Genomic DNA, 21432 nt, shown 5'->3' with positions numbered 1-21432 from the left:
GGGGTACCTGGGGACAGAGTAGCATCCAGAGGCGAGAGCATAGGGTGTGGTCTGATGTCAGTGTTAAGCATTTGGAGTCCAAAGTGACAGCAGAAGTAAGTGAAGATGTGAAGCACATGGGTAGCTCGGTCCGTTGAGCGTCTGACTTCGGCTCAGGTCATGATCTCACAGCTTGTGAGTTCCACCCCACATCGGGCTCTGTGCTGATGGCTTGGAGCCTGGAGCCTGCTTCGGATTCTGTGTATCCCTCTCTCTCTGCCCCTCCCCTACTCACACTCTTTCTCTCTCTCTCTCTCTCAAAAAATAAAATAAAAATTAAAAAAATTTTTTAAAAAAAGGAAGTAAGTGAAGATGTACAGCAATTTGTGCTGCACAGGACACTGGAATTCAGTCACAGATTTGGAGTCTGTTGCTCTAGGCCTATTTAGGCCTTGACAAAGCAGAAGTCAGAGCTTTAAACAAGAATTAGAGTAGGAAGTACAAGGCAAAAGGCAGCCATCATGGAGATCCAGATGGGTCTACTGTCTAGACTCAATTCTGTTTCTCCCACTTACATAACGCTCCATCAGGAGGTGAGATGTGTCCATCCATCTATTCATCCCCCCATGTGCTCACCCACAGCTATGTCCAGCAAGTACTGATTACCTATTACAGACAATACTTCAGTAGATGTTGTGGCTATAATCAGAGGTTATATGCTCTAATAACCAGCGTATGACAGACACCAACCAGTGAGAACAAACACATTGTATGACATTTGAGGGTCATTAACTCTTTCGTTCAGGATCAAGGGTTCATGTACGGGCATCATGCACATGGAATCACAGGGAATAAAGGTGCTTAGGGACCTTGGGACAGCAGCAGTTCACCAACCAATGTCCACACTGGTATTTATCAGCTAAGTATCAGCATGAATGCAAGGATGCAAATTTCAGAACAGGCCCCCTGTATTGACAGGGCCTCCAGTCTCGAGCTGCCCCATCCAATGTGATAGATTATTACTAGCCACATGACACTGTTTAAATTTAAAATAACTAAAAATAAACAAAATGATAAACTTAGTTCCTTGGTTACAATAGCCACATTTCAAGCGCTCAGTGGCCATATCTGGCTACTGGTTACCATACTGGACAGCAAAGATAAAGAAGATTCCTACCATGACATAGAGTTCTTTTGGATAGCACTGGACAAAAGGAAAACATTAAATTAATCTTTGGTTAATTAATTATAATTCTGACATAGCGTGCCAAGGGAAGTATAATCTGGCAGGAAATAGAGATCTAAGGAAGGCTTCCACTGGAACTTAAATTTAAAAGTTGTAGGAAATTAGGGGCACCTGGGTGGTTCAGTCAGTTAAGTGTCTGACTCTTGATTTCAGCTCAGGTCATTATCCCACAGTTTGTGGGATCAAGCCCCGTGTAAGACTTCATGCTGATAGCATGGAGCTTGCTTGGGATTCTCCCTCTCTCTGTTTCTCTCTCTAAAAATAAATAAATAAACTTTTAAATAAATAAATACATAATAAAAACTTCTAAGAAATTACTCTGAAGCTTAAGTTCAACCAGTGACCCTACAACCACCAGACTGCTGTAGCTCTCCTTTGTGTATACAGATCACAAAAGGATGTGGAGACCTACAATCCTACAAAGACATCAGAATGTGCAAAACAGCTTTGTATCATATACATCAGCCAATCTGTGCCAAAGGGCACCAATGCAAATGGAACATTCTGGAAAAGAATAAACAATGAAAGATAACCAGACTTTGGAAGTAGTAAATGAACATTGATTTTCTAAAGCCAACAGAGACCTCAAAACCCTAACTCAGACCACCATAGGATAGTCACATCAGTGCGGGCACAATGTTAGATGTGTGCAAATTCTAAAACCAGGACTGTTGCTCCCAGTAAAATCCCATGAGGGGCAGTTTCCTAAGCAGCAATGTTACTGGTGAGGCGAACCCAACACCCAGACACATAGCCAATGTAGACGTCAGGCCATCTGCTTTCTTGACGATGAAGCAACCTCCCAGAACTCAATCTCTGTTGTAGGGGACATGACCTCTTGGCCCCAGATGTTGATTGAGGTTCAATGCTCCAGGGAAGCTAGGACCACAAGGTAAGCATCGAAATCTATTAGGTACACAGAAATTGGGCAGCTGCTCTAACTATCCCCAGTGAGGAGTTTTCCATTTCTTCCTTTTTTATTTTTTCTTAAATTATCAGATATCTACACACTGGTGTAGAGCAGCAAATTAATAATTTTTTTTTCTCTTTAGACTGCAATCGTAGATATGGAAATACCATACCCAAAGACAAATTAACATGAGCTCCTTACAACGCTGTACTAATTATCTCGGGGACCAGAGCCTCCCCTAGGTTAGAAATTTCAGCCCCAATCCAGGGATGGAACATGAATTCCTTTCTGAGAAGCAGTAATTTGTATCCTGTTGAGAAGGTAGAGAGAAAGGCAGGAGGGTCACACATAATCTGAAAACACATCCTGAAACCTTCCTCCTCCATCTCTACCTTGCCTGCTCCAGCACCACAAAGAAGGGAAGCAAGGATATTGCTTGAAACAGAAGAAGATAAAGTAACATGCATATTTAACTTTACACCAAACAGACTTCATGCCAAACAGCCTCTCCTTTCCACTTACAAAACCTCGCAGTTTTCAGAAAACGCTGTAGCCTGAACTTCAAAGGCAATGAAAGATAGATGTGGCATGTAGGGAATTAGACACGAAATTTCCTTTATTATTAGGAACAAAAGCTGTGGGTCTAATCTCCTGTGTGATACAAGCTTTAGCTGATCAGGGTCACACTGAGTCACTCTGATATTGCAAACAACAAATACACCATCTTTTTATTTCTTTCTGCCTCCTCCTCCTTCTACCATTCACATATGCAAATTCCGTAGCAAAAAGGGGAGTCATGCGTTACCACTGAGGGCAAAAGAATTCCCTTTGATCAGCCTCTTCCAGGCCTGGAGTCCCACAGTCTCTGATTCCACCTGCCCCTTTATGATATTTGATGTATCAAATTATACGCCACCCATCTCAGAAGTAGAATGTATTTTTTGTAAAATTCTGAAACCTTACCAAGGAAGCTGCATCTTGAAAAAACTAAATATTTCCTTTAGTTAGCCTTTTAAAACTTTGATATTTGTGGTTAAATTATGACAGATTGTTCTTCGCCAGCAGAACTACTGCAGAGGAGAGCTGATGTCCCGTGCACCAACACCAACACCTCAAATGCTAGCGTCTCATAAAAAAGGAGAGTCGGGGAAACCGGAGAAAATACTGCTGGCTTCACCAGAAATAAAGTCCTTGTGCACAATGAGAACGGCAGACGGCAGAAAGTGCTTACTTGCTAAAAACAAATGAAATTTCTGAAATGTACCCCAGCATCTTAAAAGTACAGAATTTCTTTTTCTGCAGTAATTTTTATATAGTAGGAATTGTATTCTGGTGCAAAATGAATTGTTCTTAAATGCCTCAAGAAATATGTGGTCTCACTTACTGATCTGTTTTTGCTGGCATTTCTTTCTACTTTGCAGGGTCATGCAGCTGGGAGAGAGGGACAAGATATCTCCTAATGAGAAAAGCTTAGGGAACAAATAGACAAGAAAAGCACATTTTAATTTAACCTCCAGCCAGCAGTGGTAGGGTTAATCCCCCAATGCGCACAAACATTTCCTGTGTTCCTTGTGGGGGTTCTGCCTGGCACATCATCCTCTCACCTCTGAATCCAATGCAGTAGAGCAGAAAAGAAAGACACAGGCAGGCAGCACAGTGTTTGTGGGAACTTCAGGCCTACAGAAGAGAGCTTTTCATCGCAAACACGATCAAAGAAATAGATGTATTTATGTAATGAAGGTTCAAAAGCGGTCGCACTTACTGAATGCTGAGCCCGATCAAGGAAGCTGTAAGTCCCACTGGCATGAGTTCTTTGAGCAGTTTCCTAGGGAAGAAGAGAGGGGGAGACTTGAGTATCAAGGAATGTACTCTCGTATTGTGCCTTAACCTGTCTTGTCATCATCCTATCTGGCTAACCTCTAAAAGAGGCTTTTGATGAAACAGTGTATTTTACAATGATGATGGTAGTGATGATGAAAAGGATTAAGATCAAGTCTTTCAATATATTTTCATTTAATTCTTTCACACTCCGATTAGGAAGGTATTACTATTTTCTCTGTTTGAGAAGAGGAAACCAAGGCTCAGACAGTTCAAGTAAGTCATACTTGCACAAAGTATGCATTAAGGTAGCAGAGCCTGGATTTGAACTGGGCAATTGGATACCAAGTTTACAACAGGTCTGCTATGCATGTACCTTCTACAGTGAGCCCTATGCTATAGGATGTGTTCAAGGAAAGATGAGAGGCCAATCTTTTAGAGATATTATTGCCTGGAGTTAGGCAAAAAGAGATAAACTCTCTTTTCAACTCTAGAACTGTAGGATTCTATAATGGTCAATCCCATGATGGCTAACACTCAAAGTGACTGTGATTCAAGGTGTCCTATCAATAATCAATTTCAGAAACATGGCTATCATCTCCCAATCAGAAGGAGTAAGATCCATGTCCATTAATATTTAAATATCAAAACCAAATATCACTCAAACTGCAGATGGCCATTATAATCTCATGTAATTCAGTGGGTTGGGGGAGAGGTCATCTCTAATCACAAAGACTTACTAATAGATATGAGAGAGTTACATGGCACCCTATACCCCAGAGAGTTGATTCTGACCTGTTCCCACTCTGGGTGACATGGAAGTAGCAGAGGTGGGATTGGTTTGCAGGATTCTAGAATCCTGTTCTAGTGTTCTATTATTTCTCTCGAGTAGTGACACAGTGTGTGCTCAGATTCAATGGAACTCACAAGTTTCAGAGTTTAATTATAAACAGTATTCACAGATATATGTTTGGAAAATATTCTCCCGTTCTTAATAGCTTTTTAAAAAAATTTTTTTAACATTTATTTGAGGGACAGAGAAAGACAGAACATGACCGGAGGAAGGGCAGAGACAGAAAGGGAGATAGAGAATTTGAAGCAGGCTCCAAGGCTCTGAGCATCAGCACAGTGACCAATGCGGGGCTCAAACTCATGAACCATGAGATCATGACCTGAGCAGAAGTTGGACGCTTACCCAACTGAGCCCAAAGTCGGACACTTAACCAACTGAGCCACCCAGGTGCCCCTCTTAATAGCTTAATATGATGGAGGTTTTTTTTTTTTTTCCAATCTTCATATTTGGTGAGCCCACTGGTGTTGATAAATTAGAGCGTCTGAAAATAGAGAGTGGTTCTAAAATAGCGGAAAGAGAGATTTGCATCTGGAGAAGCCTGAAAGTATACACAGCTGTGAAGTTGTAAGGATGGTGTTAACAGTGGTCATTTATCTGTCCTTTCTTCTTTCCTTCCGTTCATCCATCCATCCATCCCAATCATCCATGACTCTGCTACCTACCAGCTTTGTGACCTTGATCAAGTCACTTAACTTTTCTTTGTCTCAACTTCTTCAACTATAAAATGAGAATAATATAGTGCCTATCTCAACAGATTGAGGTATTAGAAGTTAGTATTTGTAAGGCACTTATTTAGTATTATGCCTGGCACAAAGTCAATGCCATTTAAAAGTTGTTTATTATTATTATTGTTATTATTATTATTATTGAAGTATAGTTGAAATACAATATTTTATTAGTTTCAGGTATACAACATAGTGATTTGACAATTATAAAATGCTCACCACAATAAGTTTAGTTACCACCTGTCACCATAAAAAGTTATTATAATACTTTTGACTATATTCCCTACAATGTACTTTTTATCCCATGACATTCATTTTATAACTGGAGGTTTGTATGAAAGTTTATTATTATTTTTCAAGCCCCTCTTTATGCCAAGCACTATCCTCTTAGTGCCTACAGTCCAGGGGGAAAGTCAGATCTCGGTCAGGGATGGTGGGGAAGACTTTGCCAAGGAAGCAGCAATGGAAATGAGATCTTCATGATGAGACGAATGTAACCACATGAAGTGAAAGAATATGATTTGGGAAAAGGAGGCACAAAATTTAGGAAATGAATTGTCAAAGTATATAATTATCTTCTATAAATTCATAGTATGCCTCAGCTGGAGAATTATCTATGTCCTAGTAAAAAAATATTAATGATGATAATAGTAATAGAAACAATAGCAGTAGTAATAGTTTTATTGAACCCATAGTATATCCAGGCTTTGTATCAAAATCTACATGTGTCTTCTTATTTATTAAAACTAACGATGGCTTCTTTTGTCAGGTTCCACTTCCTAACTCTTGGGCAACTCTCTCTGGTACTTCTTCCTTCCCTTCACATAGTCGCTTACATACTCTAGGATCCAGCTAAACTGATGCCTTAAAGACAGAAGGCATCGTTATACCTCTAGGCCTTTGGTCACATCTTTCTTCCTCAACTGCCCTAATCCTGGCTCAATTTCAACTTGTTCTTCAATGTCCACCCAAGTGTGAACTTCTCTCTGCAACTTTCATTGACCTCTCCAGGTGGACTGAATTTTTTCCAGGGGCTATGTGGTCTTTCACACACCCTTCTATCTGAACAAGAATCACACACTCTAACCCACTGTAGAGCTGGCCTGCTCTGTCTGTGAGCTCCTGGAGGCCAAGGACAATGTTTTACTGATATTTGGTAGCCTCATTGTCTGGCACAGTGCCCAGCCACTTAGCAGCGGCTCACTACACTGGACGGAATCAGCAGAGATTCCTCATTGAACCAAAGTGGTATAGCTCCAAGGAAGGGCACTGAAATTTATTCCAGAGACAGGTTCTCCCTAAGCAAAACAGCCGTCACTGGTGTTCCCATATTTGGTACCCAGATGATAATATTAACTTCTCATCCACATCAGCTACATGCCCACACCTTTAGATCTGTTTTTAACCCAACCTGCAGTCGAAATGAATTTTATAACCACCCCCCTTACTAATAAGAATCCATCAAATTCTCCAGGCAGATTGTTTTATAAAAGCAAACAAAGGCAGAGAACCAATGTTACAAGGTGAGAATAGAAATGGTCATTAGCAGCAATGGCACCAGACAGTGAGAAAAATCTAAGATGCTCTCTAGAGTTCCAGAGGAGCTGTATATGTTCAAACCAAAACAAAACAAAAACAAACTAAGATTGTCCTGAGTTTGCAATTACTCTTGCAAACTACCTTAAGAGCAATTTGTGACCAGGGAGAATCTTGGGTCCCAGAGGAATTGGGTGGAATTCTCATCATACTGAGACCAAGGCTGGAGCCAAAGGGCTGCAAGTGAACAAAATTTTAAAGGACATCAGAACAAAATCAGGCAGAACAGAGGTGAATGCTCGCTTCCTGCATTAGCTGCCCTCACCTCTGCACTTTGTCCAAACGGACGCAAAAAATAGCAAGCCAATTACTTCCAAAACACTGGAGTTGATGACCCCTGGGTAGGCAGCGTGCAGTTTAACTCTCTCACTCGGTAAATCGGGCTGGTACTGGAGTGTTTCCACTCCCACAGACTGCCACAGACTGCTTGAGGATTTCCCCACTTGGACGACCGCAATAGGCTGCAGAGATCGCCTTCTGTCTCCAGGCTTTCACCTCTAATTCCTCCAAAGAGCTGGCACAGCAATCTTTACGGAATGTGACTGTGACTATATTGCTTGACTATTTAAACCCTGCACTGATGGCTTCCCATTCCATTCAGGACAAAGCCTATACCTTGTGACATAGCCTGACATCCTGCATGGTGTGCTTCTGCCACACTCCAGCTTTATTTATTTATTAGTGAGCAGGCATACCCTCCCTCTGGACGCCTAGTGTACCAGCCCTGGGGACCTTCTAGTTCTGGATCATACGTGATTCGCCACCTGCCATGGGGATACTGTACATGCTGCATCTTTGACCTGGGATGCTTTTAACACCCACTAACTCCCATTCATCATTACTTTCTTATGGCAGCTCCTACTACATGGTCTCAAGAGCCCTTCCTCATAGCACATAGCATGGCTATCACTTAACACTCAGGCACAAATTATTTAACTGATGTCTGGATGTCTCCACTATGTTAGCTGTATGAGGGCAGGGACTATGTCTATCTCACCATTTTGACACCAGCTCTTACCACACTGTTGTGAATATGAAGGTATTCAATATATAGTTGCCAAAGGAAGGATAGGTGGAAGGGAGGAGGGATGGAAAGAAGGTTTCCTCACTGTTTTGCTAACTTTACACAGGCTTTGGCTGACTACACAGATTTTCTGAGTTATTTCCTTCCCTCTACCCCATCTCTGCCTAGCACAGATCTGGAAGTCATGTCTGAAGTATATGATCTTGACTCCATTAGGGCTGTGTTCAGTAGTAATGAAACCTCACCTGATCTCAGTTCAATTTTCTCCCAGGAATGTGGAAGGTACTCTTCAGTTTTTGCTAGTTCCTAGAACTGAGAACTCAGTAATTGTGGGGTCACCATTCTCTGCCATGTATTCACTGAGAAGAAGAGAATAAGCCAGGCTCTGGAGCAAGAAAAATTGATTTGAGAGAAGAATAGGCAAGACTGGAAAGGCCATGGGAGGGAGATTTCTGGGTGGGGCTGAGACTCACTCCTATGCTGGGGGATAAATATCCACATTCTGTGAGCTACTTTGAATATGCTTCTATTAACTGTCAATAAAAGAGGTACATGTAAGACATTGGTCTCAAAGGCTGGCATCTCACCTAACTAGGGGGATTCTCTACCAACCCTTCATTCAGATTAGGAAGCTGTATCTTAATCAGTGATTGTGAGTGGGTACACACTCTCTAACCTTACTCAGGTGTCTGAAGTTTAACTGTCCTAAAAAGGGGTCTCAGGCCACATCAAGCACAGACTAATGCAGCCAGTATCATATGGGCTTTTTATGTGCAATTTGGCAATGATGGGGCATGGAGAAGCTAGTACTGACCATATCTGGGATGGGAGGAGAACAAATCAAGATGGGGAGTACAATGAAGTTTCCTTAGGTTGGAGATAGAGACCCTCTCCAAGGGAATCCAGTGACTCTCAGCCATGTAACAAGAGGCTGCTGACCAACGGCAGCTACTACAGGTGGATGATCAGACCAACCACACTTGGTCATGCAAACAATTCAGTATAACCCTGGATTTGCTCTAGGATCTAGGCACCCTGAGCTCTAGACTGAGAACTGATATGTAATTTTACTGTCCATGTGTGGCTTATATCCTAGGGAGAGCCGTGGGTTAAAGACCATCTCCCATTGTGATCACACATAAGCATTCTGCACAGCAAGGGCGGCAAGAGATACTTTGAAAGTTGATTCTCCTATATCATCTTTTAGCGTCCCACCCCATCCCTTCAGATGCCTGGTCTCTGCATTGAGCATTCCCAAAATATTCTCTTTTTTTCCCCTTGTGTTGATTAAATGTAAGTGGCTTCTGAACAAGAACAAAATCTGAGATAGTAGTTCTAAACTAAAACTGAATGCTCCATGCCCTCTAATATCACTATCTGGTCCCATACCTGGGATTCTGTTCCTTCTTTGTCTGCCAGGTAAACATGTACCTATTCTTCATGTCCTTGGGGAGACCTTGCCAGGCACAATAAAGAGCCTCTCTTCCTCAGTCTTAGAATTCCATTAGTGATTCTGAGCACTCATTACTCATAGACAATGGTCTCTATGTTGTCCTCTCCAACGGATTTACATTCCTCAGCACCTTAAAGCCCTAGGCTGTGTTTTACCTTATTTATGAGTGGCAGTACTCTATGGATTTTGGACAGAGAATTGGGTTCAAATTAATTCTCCCATTCATTAAGCTATGTAACTTTGGGCAAGCTGCTTGACATCTCTGAGCCTCAGTTTTCTTCTCTATCAATTGGGTGTAATAATGCCCTCCTGAGAGGGTTGGTGTGAGGGTACACGATGCAATTACCTGGCACTGCTACTCAATAAATGCCCGAGAATGATGCCTACTTGGTCAACAACAGTCATTCCAATAAAAAAAAAAAGGCTTAATATGTTTTGCAAAATTTTGCCAAAGGGTAAGATTATCCAGATGATGGCAAGGCCAGAGCCAAGGCATACCAATGGCCAACACAACACTTGGCACAAAGTAGGTGTTCAGTAAGATTTTTGAAAATAAAGAACTAATGAAGCTCTTCCCTTAATGATGAAATATAACTGTAGCTACTACTCCAAGGCTTATATTTGACTTGTTATACTGTCTAAACGCAATAAACATCAATTAGCCTGCCTGCTGCATTTAATTTGGCTGTACCCACTTGTCCAGTAAGGACTCAGGTACAGTATCTGTGACTTCTCCATGGGAAGCTTCTTCCCAGTCTCCCTCCCTAGGGAAGCAAACTTCTACTTAAAGCTCCAGGGACCTTCGAAAGACTAACGATATTACACCCCACATGCCACCCCCCCTTTGAGGCTTATTGTTGGTGTGTTTAATTTCCTGTCTTGGCCTTACAGGAGATTTCTAATGTTTGGGCTGTAGGGTATGTTCTGATTAAAAATAATCCTCCCAATTACAGGTTGGCATGAGCCTCCCGTCACACGCACTCTGCCACCAGCCTCTGCTTCCCTGTCAGCAATAATTGTGTCTGCAGTGCCTAACTGTAAATGAAAACCCAAGGGGCAAGTTTGGGTCCCTGGTTCCCAGGCCGCACTGGATCTTTTAATTTGCACTGTCTGTCAAAAAGACGCTGCTATGTGTACTCCAAAGAAATCCTGAGACTCTCAGATTCAAGGCTAGAAAGAGCAAAGGTACCACAGCCTTCTTGGAGAAACTGTATTTGAACCTGCCAGAGATAACAGGGTATGTGTAAGGCAATGAGGTTCTTTTTATTCCGTTCCAAAGTTTAGTTGCACCCAGTATAAAAAGGGAAGCTGAACTCTAGGGAAATTTCAAGATTTATTATTATTATTATTATTACTATTATTATTATTTTTACCAAGTTCATGAGACAGGACATCAAAATCAAAGCATACAATAACAACTCTGTGAAAGTAAATATACCTGAGACCTGATTATTTTAATTTAAATAACATTAAAACTTTTTGGGTGTAGAGTGAGAGGAAAGGAAGATGTTCTTTTAGGTGGGAAATACCATCAATTTCTTCTTATACAAGCAGAGAGATCACCCTATAGCCAGGTCCACACTGGGCACTTGAAATATGGTGTTGAGTCAAACAGCGTCACTTGGAGACAGTACTGAGCAAAGTTCTGTGCTAGGAGAAACGAAGGGGAGCATGGTTTTGGTGTGCCTCTATATTCCACATCCCTTTTTCTAAGAATGGTGCCTGCCCAGGAATGCACCTGGTCTTGCTCATACCTTGTTTCCCCCTGTACAGATGATACGAAGCAGAGATATCTGACCCTTGGATGAACATTAGGGGCCCTATCTTAGGAATCTACAATGTGGACATGAAAACAATGTGTCACTATGTCAGCTTGTAGGCATGGCATCTGCACCGTGATGCAGAATGAGGACCTAGGGCACATTCTGAAATTAGTAACAGCGGTCAAGGAGAAGGCACAGCAGACCAAGTCCATCTGTGGAAAGCAGGGTAAATGGAGTCAATGCAGAGAGAAGCAGAGGAGCCCACACAGTGGAAGGGACACAGTGTGCAGAGCTTCGCACCTGGGTTCCAAAAGCGTTCATATTTCTCATTCCACCACTCCTGATGTCCTGCTGAACATTCTACACAGAGGATGAACGTGAAATACCAGTGTGTCTTTCTAAGAAAGTGTGCTTTCGGCTAGCCTAGCTGCAGTGGTTTTCTACCACTTACAACACATGTTTTGGTGACTGAGTTATTCACGTAAGACCTATGCAGGACCACACATAGGTTCGAACCCAGGCAACTGTGCTGATAAAGCTTGCCATAGATCAAACTCAACACCTGGTCTGTTTTTGTAAATAAAGTTTTATCGAGACATGGCCACATTCATTCAACTATGTATTATCTGTGGCCACGTTCATGCTAACACAACAGAGCTGAGTAGTTGTCAGACTTTATACTTTATGCCTTACAGACCCTAAAATTTTTACTACTTGGCCCTTTATAGAAAAAGATTGCCACCCCTGGATATCTGAGGCTTACAGAGATTCCCACAGAGATTCACCAAGATATAAATAAATAAATGTATAAATAATAAAAATCATAACTGTTATGATCACTATTCAATACTAAGCTTCTAACATGTACCGACTGGGCACAAAATCCCCTGTGGGCACGACATCCATTATTTCCCTTTTGATGGTGATGAAGTAGGCATTAAAAAATCTGAAAGAATTTGTAGCAGGTATTACCATGAATAATCAGTAAAGCCAGCATCCAAATCTAGTTCTGTGTGTCTCTAAACATCATACTTTCATCCCATATTTGATACAGCTATAATTTTTTCTAAAAACAGAGATGCTGCCTAGTCTGGCTTTTTTGGTGGTGCCCTGCAGCTCATTTCTAGCACGAGGAGGGAAAGTATGACCACAACCTTCACAAAGCAGCTTCCCTGAAATAGTTTCCTTTACCAATCCTACTGCGAGCCCAGAAATCTTCACATTTCCACCATTTAAAGGGGGGATTTTCTGTGGCCTGGGATGTTTCCTTAGAGGTACCAGGGGTTAGAGGAAAGTAAATCAGAAGAGGAAAGATTTTTAATCCCTGGAGACAGATTCTTAGGTTGAATCATAAAAGACCAGCAGAAATTGATAGGAACCATTGGCTGATTACTGGCATTGCACAAAATTGTTTGGAAGACAGAAATGCTCCTTCCCATCATGGCAGAAATGGCCAGTGAGTTCTTTCTATCAAAAGGAATGAGGCTTTTTCAGCAAATGTTCATGAGTTCACATGAACTGGGTTTACTCAAATCCATCAGTGTCTGGAGCTGGCCTGGTACAAACTTGGGATTAAGGAGACCAAAGGATCTTATCCATGTAGAAACCATGAAACTCCTCACATAAAAAACTCAGGATGGAAAGAGAGTACCAACCTCCGCAGAAATTTGACACAGGAAGCTTTGCTGCTTCAAGGAAAGTGATAACGGAGAGGGCTCAGTGTCACCTGCAAGGCGCCAGGCTCCTGGAGCAGGGCTTGAAGAAAAAGCAGACCCCCTCCCCACCCACCCCCCCACAACCATACACACACTGTGTGGTTTCTACCCTGTGTGGTTTCAACTCTCATCTCAAATATCACTTCCTTTGCCTTCCGGATCCTTCTCTGCAGCAAATCTAGGACAGGCTTCTTCTCCTTGCATTTAACAGTTATAGCTGCATGGCAAAACACCACCATTTGATTAGTATCTGCCTCTCCTGCTGAACTCCATGACTGAATACTCATGAGGACTCCGACACTGAGGGTTTTGTTCCACTTCGAATGCTCTGTACCTAACCCAGCACCTGGAACAAAACCGGGGCTCAGTAAATATTTGCTGAAGAGATGAGTGAATGGCTAATTCCAGAACGAAACCACATTCTCTGGCATCCCAAGGGTATCAGTCTGAGACCCAGGGGTGCAACGCTAACCACCCTGTCCTGAAAGGTATTTCTTTAAGCCCAACTTCCCTATCCACCCAAGTGTCCAGCTTCTTACAAGTCAGGTGGAGGAAAGATCACAACATTTTAAGAGATCAATGTAGACATAAAGGAAAAACTTTAACCATGGGAGTCATCCCCACTGGGATACAAACCCCAGTTTCAGTATTTCCTTGTTGTGTGACCTTGAGTAAATTACTTTACATCTCTGGGTCTCAATTCTCTTGTGTGTGGGGTAGAGGGGGCAGGAAGAAAATTATTCTTTGTAGATTCTTACAACAATTAAATGAGATTACATAGGAAGAGGGTGTGGGGTACAGCTATGGTGGGTGTTCTAAGAGCTGCACCTACTTTAATCATATTGAAGTCCTCCTGCCAAGGTGAGGTCTTGAGAAACAAGGAAAAGTGACAGAGAAGGTTGTGATACTAAAGGAACTCAGGAAGTAAGTATCTAATGGAGACAGACAGGGACATATGTATGTGAGTGTACATAAAGACAATAAAAATAGCAAGAGAATAATAATCATAACGATAGCAACACTCCCCCACCCAACCCTGCTCACTTTGTGCCACGTGCTACGATAAACAATCTGCATGGAGCATCCCCCTAAATTCTCATTGTATCCCATGCTGTGGGCATTATTATCTTTAATTTTCAGATAAAGCATGATATTCAGAGAGGTTAAGTATTTTTACAAGTCCTACAGAGAAACTACAACCTGAACCCTGATCTAAACGGCGATTATGCAATATTCGCTATCAAAGAGAATATTCCTATTCTAACTAAACATCAGCTGCTTGTGGCAGCACAGAGAAGCTTGATTCCAGAGAAGAATCTTGGGTGACTTCACAGAGGCACTGATGTGCTTTTACAAGAGAGGAGCTTAGCTGTGCCGTGACACCATCATGGCTCTCAAAACACAGGGGAAGCTACTGCACAGGGCATCATCCCTTCCCAACCAACTCCCTTTTGGGTATTATCCATCATCTCACTAGTTCTACTGCTCTTTGTCATTGAAAGAGAAACTATACAGGGATGAGCAACAGGCTTACAAAGGGAGGCTTCTCAGACATTGTGATTCGAAGTAACAGTCTCTTCCCCTGCACTGCAAGCATCCCTTGCCAGCCTTGGGACTCCCTTTGTCAGGTGTATGGTGCCTAGGGGAAGATCCTCCCCATGACTCTCACTGTCCTCCTTTCATAACACCTGGAAGGCTGGGGGGCTAACCTAACCAGTTTCACTGGAGTGAAGTGGAAAATGGATAGAGTAATCAGAGAGCGTGCAAGAGACTGAAATACAGACAGATTTATAAGAGCCGGGATACAAAGCACATTGTTGGGAATGCGTGGCGCTTTTGTTGATTAATCATCTTTTACTTTGAATCTATTTTTCAATGAAAAGTAGCTTTCGTTTCTATTACGAAGATTAATGTGTCAACAATACACAACAACATAAATGAGACTGTAGTGGAAAAGGGACAAAAAGAGACAAAAAAATAAAAACAAAAACAAAAGGCAAGGAAAAAACAAAACCCTCAGTACACAGGGTGATATATTTGCTCAGATTACTGCTTTATTTACACCACTGAGAACACTTTATTTTTGAGCTTCATAACTCATTGCTCTAGAAAGAAAAGGAAACTAGCTAGCAGCGCCTGCTTCAACATGAAGAAAGAAAATATACCATAAAGAAAACCCATCCTCTACCCTGTAAGTCTCATTTTTTTTTAATTCTATTTAATATGTGTTGGACTCCAGAGCACCTTATTACCTTGTTTAATTTAGGCCAGGAAAGATGTCTCAGAATAAAAATGGCACTAAAGTGATAGGAACTAAGCTATGAAATGTGGACATCATATTTTCTTCAGAGAGATAATCAGCTTATCAGAATTCATTTCAACCTAAGAAAGGTCTCACAACTACACTGAAAATTCAAGCTGGTCTCATCATCTCGAGAATGTAATCTCCAGGAAATGGTAAAACTATCAAGGCAAGCTTGGTGCAGTAATCTTTATGTATAAGAACAGTCGGCATCAGATCCTGACAGAATCACTGTGGCAGGGTCTGCTCTCAAGAATGGGAGAGACCTCTCTATAAAATACATGAAGTACCTTTGCTGATAATACCACCATTTTTTTTTATGAGTCACGGAGGGTATTTTTCAAAGATGCATTGCTACATTCTTTACATCTAAAAATTCTCCCTAACTGGGTATTCTGTAAAAATATAAAGCCTTAAAAAAGTTTCCAAAATTAGTCACTAAATTAGGTGTGGGTTTTAGTACCATTCTTGCTGTTAACTAGCTGTTGGGCCTTGATTAAGTTACTTAACTGGCTCTGAGCCTCAGTTTCCTCATTTTCATAATAAAGGGGTTGGAGCTTCTTGTTGTTGTTTTTTTTAATTTAAACTGCTCTTTTCTGTAATCTCTCCTGGTAATCTGGTTCATGTGCATTCTTACAGTTAGGAAAATCAAGGAAAGCAAGAGCAAAGACACCCCAAAGTGTGTGTAAGTTTCGAGAGGAGTCAATGCTAACATAGAATATGCTGTGTGCCTCTTGGTATAAAACTTCCGCCCCATATAATTCCCCCCAAAAGAAAAAAAAAATTAAACAAAAATAGAGAAAACCAGGTAAAAACTATTTTTAAAAGATATGCAACAGATTTTCAAAGATAAAAGAAAATTCCCCATAGCCAATCCTTTATGCTCAGCAAAGAACCACAAAGCCATTTGGTAGAATGTTTTGAGAAACAAAGGCAACGAAATGAAGGAAACAGAGCTAGGTAGAAAGGTGGATCAATACAGCACTCAACATCTCCGTATGGAAGAAGGAAAAGTCATAAAACTAGGCCAAAGTTATGAAGCGTTGGGTAAATGCTCCAAGGGCCACATTGGGTAACAATCAAAAGTTATGTGTGTAATGTGAGACTTCATCCACACTTGTTTTGGGTGATATTTTCTTTATAGCATAATTTCTAGTAAGTAATAAATATTGTAGACACAGCTACAAGAAACATAAGAAGTTTCAGGACAAAAATATTTGCCTCTGTGGTTTTGTCATGAGAAACAGTATCGTATAATGGTAAGAACTCAAGACCCACAGAAAGCAAAACTTGAATTGTGATTTTTCTCTGTGTTTGACATTAGGACATTCACGGACCTCTCTGCACCTCGGCATCTCTTTTGGCAAATGACTACCAGTATTCTATACCACAGGATTGCTCTGAGAATTAACTGAAGTAATGCATCTAAAATGCTTCACAAAATGCTTGCACATACCTCTGTGATAATTTTTAGCAACTTCTATTTTGTGAAGCTTCATGTTTTAGGCTCAGATGGCATTTCATTTATAGAGTATTTACTACTAAGTTCCAGACCGTCTTCTAAACTTTCTCTGTAATATTTTTTCATTAAAGAATCTTCACAGAAACACTTATAAGTTATTTTTACTCATTTCTCAGGAAACTAGATCTGATAATGCTCTACCTTACCCAAAAATGCTTCATCCATTCCCAAGAATTAGAAAAGTATCATAATAATAAAAGTATTTACTTTACTAAGATCTACATTACTTAATAAGAAAATAGTCCTTAATACTAGAGCAAACTCCTAGCTAAGTATTTGAAAAAAAAAAAAAGTAATTCACTTAATTTCCACCCATGGTCCACATACTTTGATAGCATGTGACACCCATCAAAAATATGGAATTCATGCATCTGAATCTCTAAGTTATTCTACACAGATTTAGAGTCTTGGTGTGTATAATTTCAGATTTGAAAGAGGTAGGAATATTAAGTAAGTCTACAACTTAAAGAAGCAAAAGAAAGAAAAATCTATATTCCAAAGTTTCCAGATTCTTTTTCTAATCTTCAAGGATTTTCTCCAATGGCAATTCAAAACAAGTAAACGCTGTTAAAAGGAACATAATGTAAGTTATTTTGCTCATTTTAATGTGTGCATCTACTCATTAATCCTTTCAGTATTTTCTGAGCCCCCACTTGGTGAAAACCATCAAAGCATGGTCTCAGGCACAGTTCTGGATTCAGAGATGAATGGGATGCCCTGTTTTTCAAACTAGCTCATATCCCTAAGAGCTGATAGGAAGCAACGGAAAACAAGGTTCCAAGCAGACAAAGTAAGGAGTGACGCATTTGGACTTACCTGGTGGGGGGAGGGGAGGGTGCAGGAAACATACATGGTAAAGTGACAACTAAAGTGATTCATGGAGAATTACTAGGATTTATTTGTTCAACAGTCAGAGAAGGGGAACATGAAGAACTGGACAAAATGCTACTTAAAGAGGGTGGCTGAAACAGGTGGAAACATGAAATTTTATGGCATACTGGGGAATCGTGAGCAGTTGTCATGAGCCAGAATGGAGTAAGGTTATTGAGGGGAATGACCCTGGAAAGAAGAAACCAAATGTAGGTGGCTCTGTGGGCCAGACCTAGCAACTGCACTGAGGTACAGAACACTTACTATGTGCTTCACGCTAGGCACTGTGCTCCCTGCTTTGCACAGGCTAAGGGCTGAGTGTCCCTAATAATTCTGTCAGGTAGGTATTCTTGACACCAGTTTCACAGTTGAGTAAACAGCTCAGGAAGACAGGTAGAGGAAAGACACCTGAGTAACAAGATGAGGAGCCAGGTCCTTAATCGATACCAACAGATCCCAAAGGCCATGAACTAAACCATTGTAAATGAATGTGTTTAGGCTTTGGCTGGTAGTCATGAAGGATCCATGAAGGACGTCTGAGGAAATGGATGAAACATTCTTACCTGTGTTTTATGAGAATAACTGGCCAAAGTGTACAAAATGGACTAGAAAAAAGAGGCAGAAAGACAGAGGCTCAGGAAGCTATGGTAAAATGCAATTTCTGAAGCCACTTACTTCCTCTGACTACTTATTTGCACTGCACCATTTGCTGACTTTGTGACTTGGGGCAAGGTTCTCAACTTCTCTGACCCTCAGTTTTTACATCTATATTATGGGAATCAGACTAATGCCATTCAACTCAAAGGTTTTTTTTTTTTTAATTTTTTAATGCCTTTTTTTTTTTTTTTTTTTTGAGACAAAGAGCCTGAGTAGGAGAGGGGCAGAGAGAGAGGGAGACACAGAATTGGAAGCAGGTTCCAGGCTCTGAGCTGTCAGCACAAAGCTTAACACAGGGCTCAAACTCATGATTGGTGAGATCATGACCTGAGCTGAAGTTGGATGCTTAACTGAATGAGCTACCCAGGTGCCCCAAAAGGTTTTTTTTTTTTTCATTTTTTTAGGTTTATTTATTTTGAAAGACAGAGAGAGCAGAGGAGGGCAAGAGATAAAGGGAGAGAGAGAACCCCAGGCAGGCTCCATGCCGTCAGCATGGAGACTGATGTGGAGCTTGAACTCACGAACTGTGAGATTCATGACCTGAGCCGAAACCAAGAGTCAGATGTCTAACCAACTGAGCCACCCAGGCACCCCACCAAAAGGGTTTTTTTTTATGTTTATTCATTTTTAAGAGAGAGGGAGGGGAGCAGGGAGGGGCAGAGAGACAGGGGACTAAGGATTAGAAGCAGGCTCTTTGCTGACAGCAAAAGGCCCAATGTGGGGTTCACAATCACAAACCATGAGATCATGACTTGAGCCAAAGTAAGACACTTAACTGACTTAGCCACCCAGGCATCAAAACAACCCTTTTGAGAAATAAATCAATTAATACATTTTGAGTCTTTAAATCTACTTGGCTAATTGTAGCAACTTAACAATGATGTTAGTTTATCATCTCTTAAGGAAGATCAGCTAACAAGGGAGGGGGGGCAAAAAAGAAATGGGTCTACCCATTCAGATGAGTCCCTGTAGACATCAAATGCTTTAGGCACCTGCCTCTTCTCCTTCTCCGTATAATTAGCATTCAGTCTGACCTTCCCCTCTAAAGTCACCAACACCTACACCATTGCTAAGGAGGTAGGTTGCTCCTTCCAAATCAAACTGTGCATTATAGTAGTGGACACTCGGTACCTGGGCACAAGGATGAGAGGTACCATACATAGGTGGGGACCAAGACAACACAGGGAATAGGTTAATGTCCCTATAGACTCTAACATCCGCTATGACCAGTGCCATAGTGTGCCCTCCCAGTTCAACTCTTTGGGCTTTTAAGCTCCAGATTACTGTGGAGGGGGGGGATGCCAGGTCATCCATGAACCAAAACAGATTGTAATTCCAAATTTTCCATTAACATCCAATGGGTGAGGTAATACAGTTAAATACTAGATTACATTTGCATCCAACAAATTTGTGAATTTGCCATGATTTGTTTCATTTCAATGGCTAACCTTTGGGAAACACTCTCTTGAGATGGCTTGTCATTTTTGAACCCTGCGTGCTATACTGACACAAAGGGTATTTTTACTTTTTAATTAGCACTGTTGCCAACCCAGAAGGAAGGTCTTGGTGAATCATATGCGTGTACAATGTTAACTGAACCCATCAGGATCTGCTTAGCTAAAGGCGAAGTTCAGACACTTTGCAGCTGCATTCAACTTGATCTGAAAAGGAATCATCAAGCCCTGCCAGCTGTTACACTCTGATGATTTTGAAAACCTAAAAACAAACCCAAAATTTGTCAAATAAATTGACAATTGTTTTCTACATCTTAGGAATACATTGTTTACCTGTGGTGCATAATAATAGGAGGCACCTGCAGAGCTCCGAGTGGTTCTTTGAGGCATGAATAGCATCAATTCCCATAGTGTGGTGGAAAATAATGGGCAAAGGATATAGAGAATGTACCATGCAGTAGAATCAGGCTAATTAACACTAATATCATTCTCATTTTACAGATGAGGAAACCAAGTTTCAGAAAAGCTTGGTAAAGTGCCCAAGATCGTCAGGAAGTGGGGAGGCTGGAATTTAAGCTACCATTTGACAACAGACCCAAGGGTGCATCCTCTGTATGTGGTCACCCATTTATGGCCTCCCTCCGGACAGTAAGTTTATGACACTCCAACCACGGACATGTGTGTGTCATGTCATGTGTTAGATGTTCTTAAAATATCCCCACCACAACCCACTAATCATTACAGCCACCTCTGAGTCGAGAACTGCTTTAATATCCATTTTCAAGATGAGCTACCTGAGGCATTGAGGAAAAAGGTCCCCCAGCATTTTAATGGTAAAGACAGGATTTTCTGCTTCCAGAGCTAAATGTCTACCCTCTTTCTTAGTGGAATATCTAGCAGTGAACTTGGCATCAAGGCAACAACCAGTGTTTGATGAATGGCCACTTCCATGGATGAGATCTCTGTGAGTTCAGGTACCTTCACCATCACACCCAGAACATCTGGCAAGGTGCCTAGCACATAGTAGGTGTCCAATAAGTGTCTGGGTAAAAAATGACTGCCACTATGGCTAAGTGCATGCAGACCCTGGGCTCTAGTTCCGCTGCGGAAGACGGAAAGATGTTATTTGATGATTATCTCCTAAGCCTTTTCTTCCATCCCTGCCCTCTACGATAACCACATAGAAATGTGCGAATACAAAGGCTCTGTTGCATCTGGTGTCCTGCTGGATTAGCTTGTGGCCCAGGGGACATTATCGGTGCCAAGGATCATAATCCTTCACTCCCTATCTCTTTGCAAACAGAACTGACAAAACGCTCCCCAGGCTCTCTGAAGTAACCTTCACATTTGTGAAGAGCCAGCTCTACACGTTTTCCTCCTGAGTGGGTGTCCCTGACCCCTCCTCATTTCAGGGAAGAGGCCAGCTTCAGGTAACCGTACCTTCAACATCACGCACTGCATCAGTAGCTACACCCCAGTCATCTGACATGTGTGAAATGAGTCCGTTTATCAATAAAGAGAGTGCCCAGCAGCTTTTAGGGATGC

The 21432-nt window shown here is 41.5% G+C and overlaps 1 protein-coding gene across 24 annotated transcripts in view; it reads right to left on the bottom strand.

Annotated features, from left to right (window-relative positions):
* RBFOX1 (RNA binding fox-1 homolog 1) overlaps positions 1-21432 on the bottom strand; it is a 2061409-nt gene that overhangs the window by 1200784 nt on the left and 839193 nt on the right. For 23 of the 24 annotated variants that reach the window (XM_053894471.1, XM_053894473.1, XM_019468815.2 and 20 more), the window contains one exon: positions 3898-3960. In XM_053894471.1, coding sequence (XP_053750446.1) covers positions 3898-3960 — 63 coding nt within the window. Of the gene's footprint in view, positions 1-3739; positions 3802-3897; positions 3961-21432 lie in introns of those variants that run through there. The other variant, XM_019468829.2, reaches the window with a different exon arrangement.

This window comes from Panthera pardus, unplaced genomic scaffold (assembly GCF_024362965.1).
Source record: "Panthera pardus isolate Hobbes unplaced genomic scaffold, ASM2436296v1 HiC_scaffold_5, whole genome shotgun sequence".
Classification (NCBI taxonomy): Eukaryota; Metazoa; Chordata; class Mammalia; order Carnivora; family Felidae; genus Panthera; species Panthera pardus.
The sequence above is the reverse complement of the archived record's forward strand: the minus strand, read 5'-3'. Positions and strand labels throughout refer to the sequence as shown.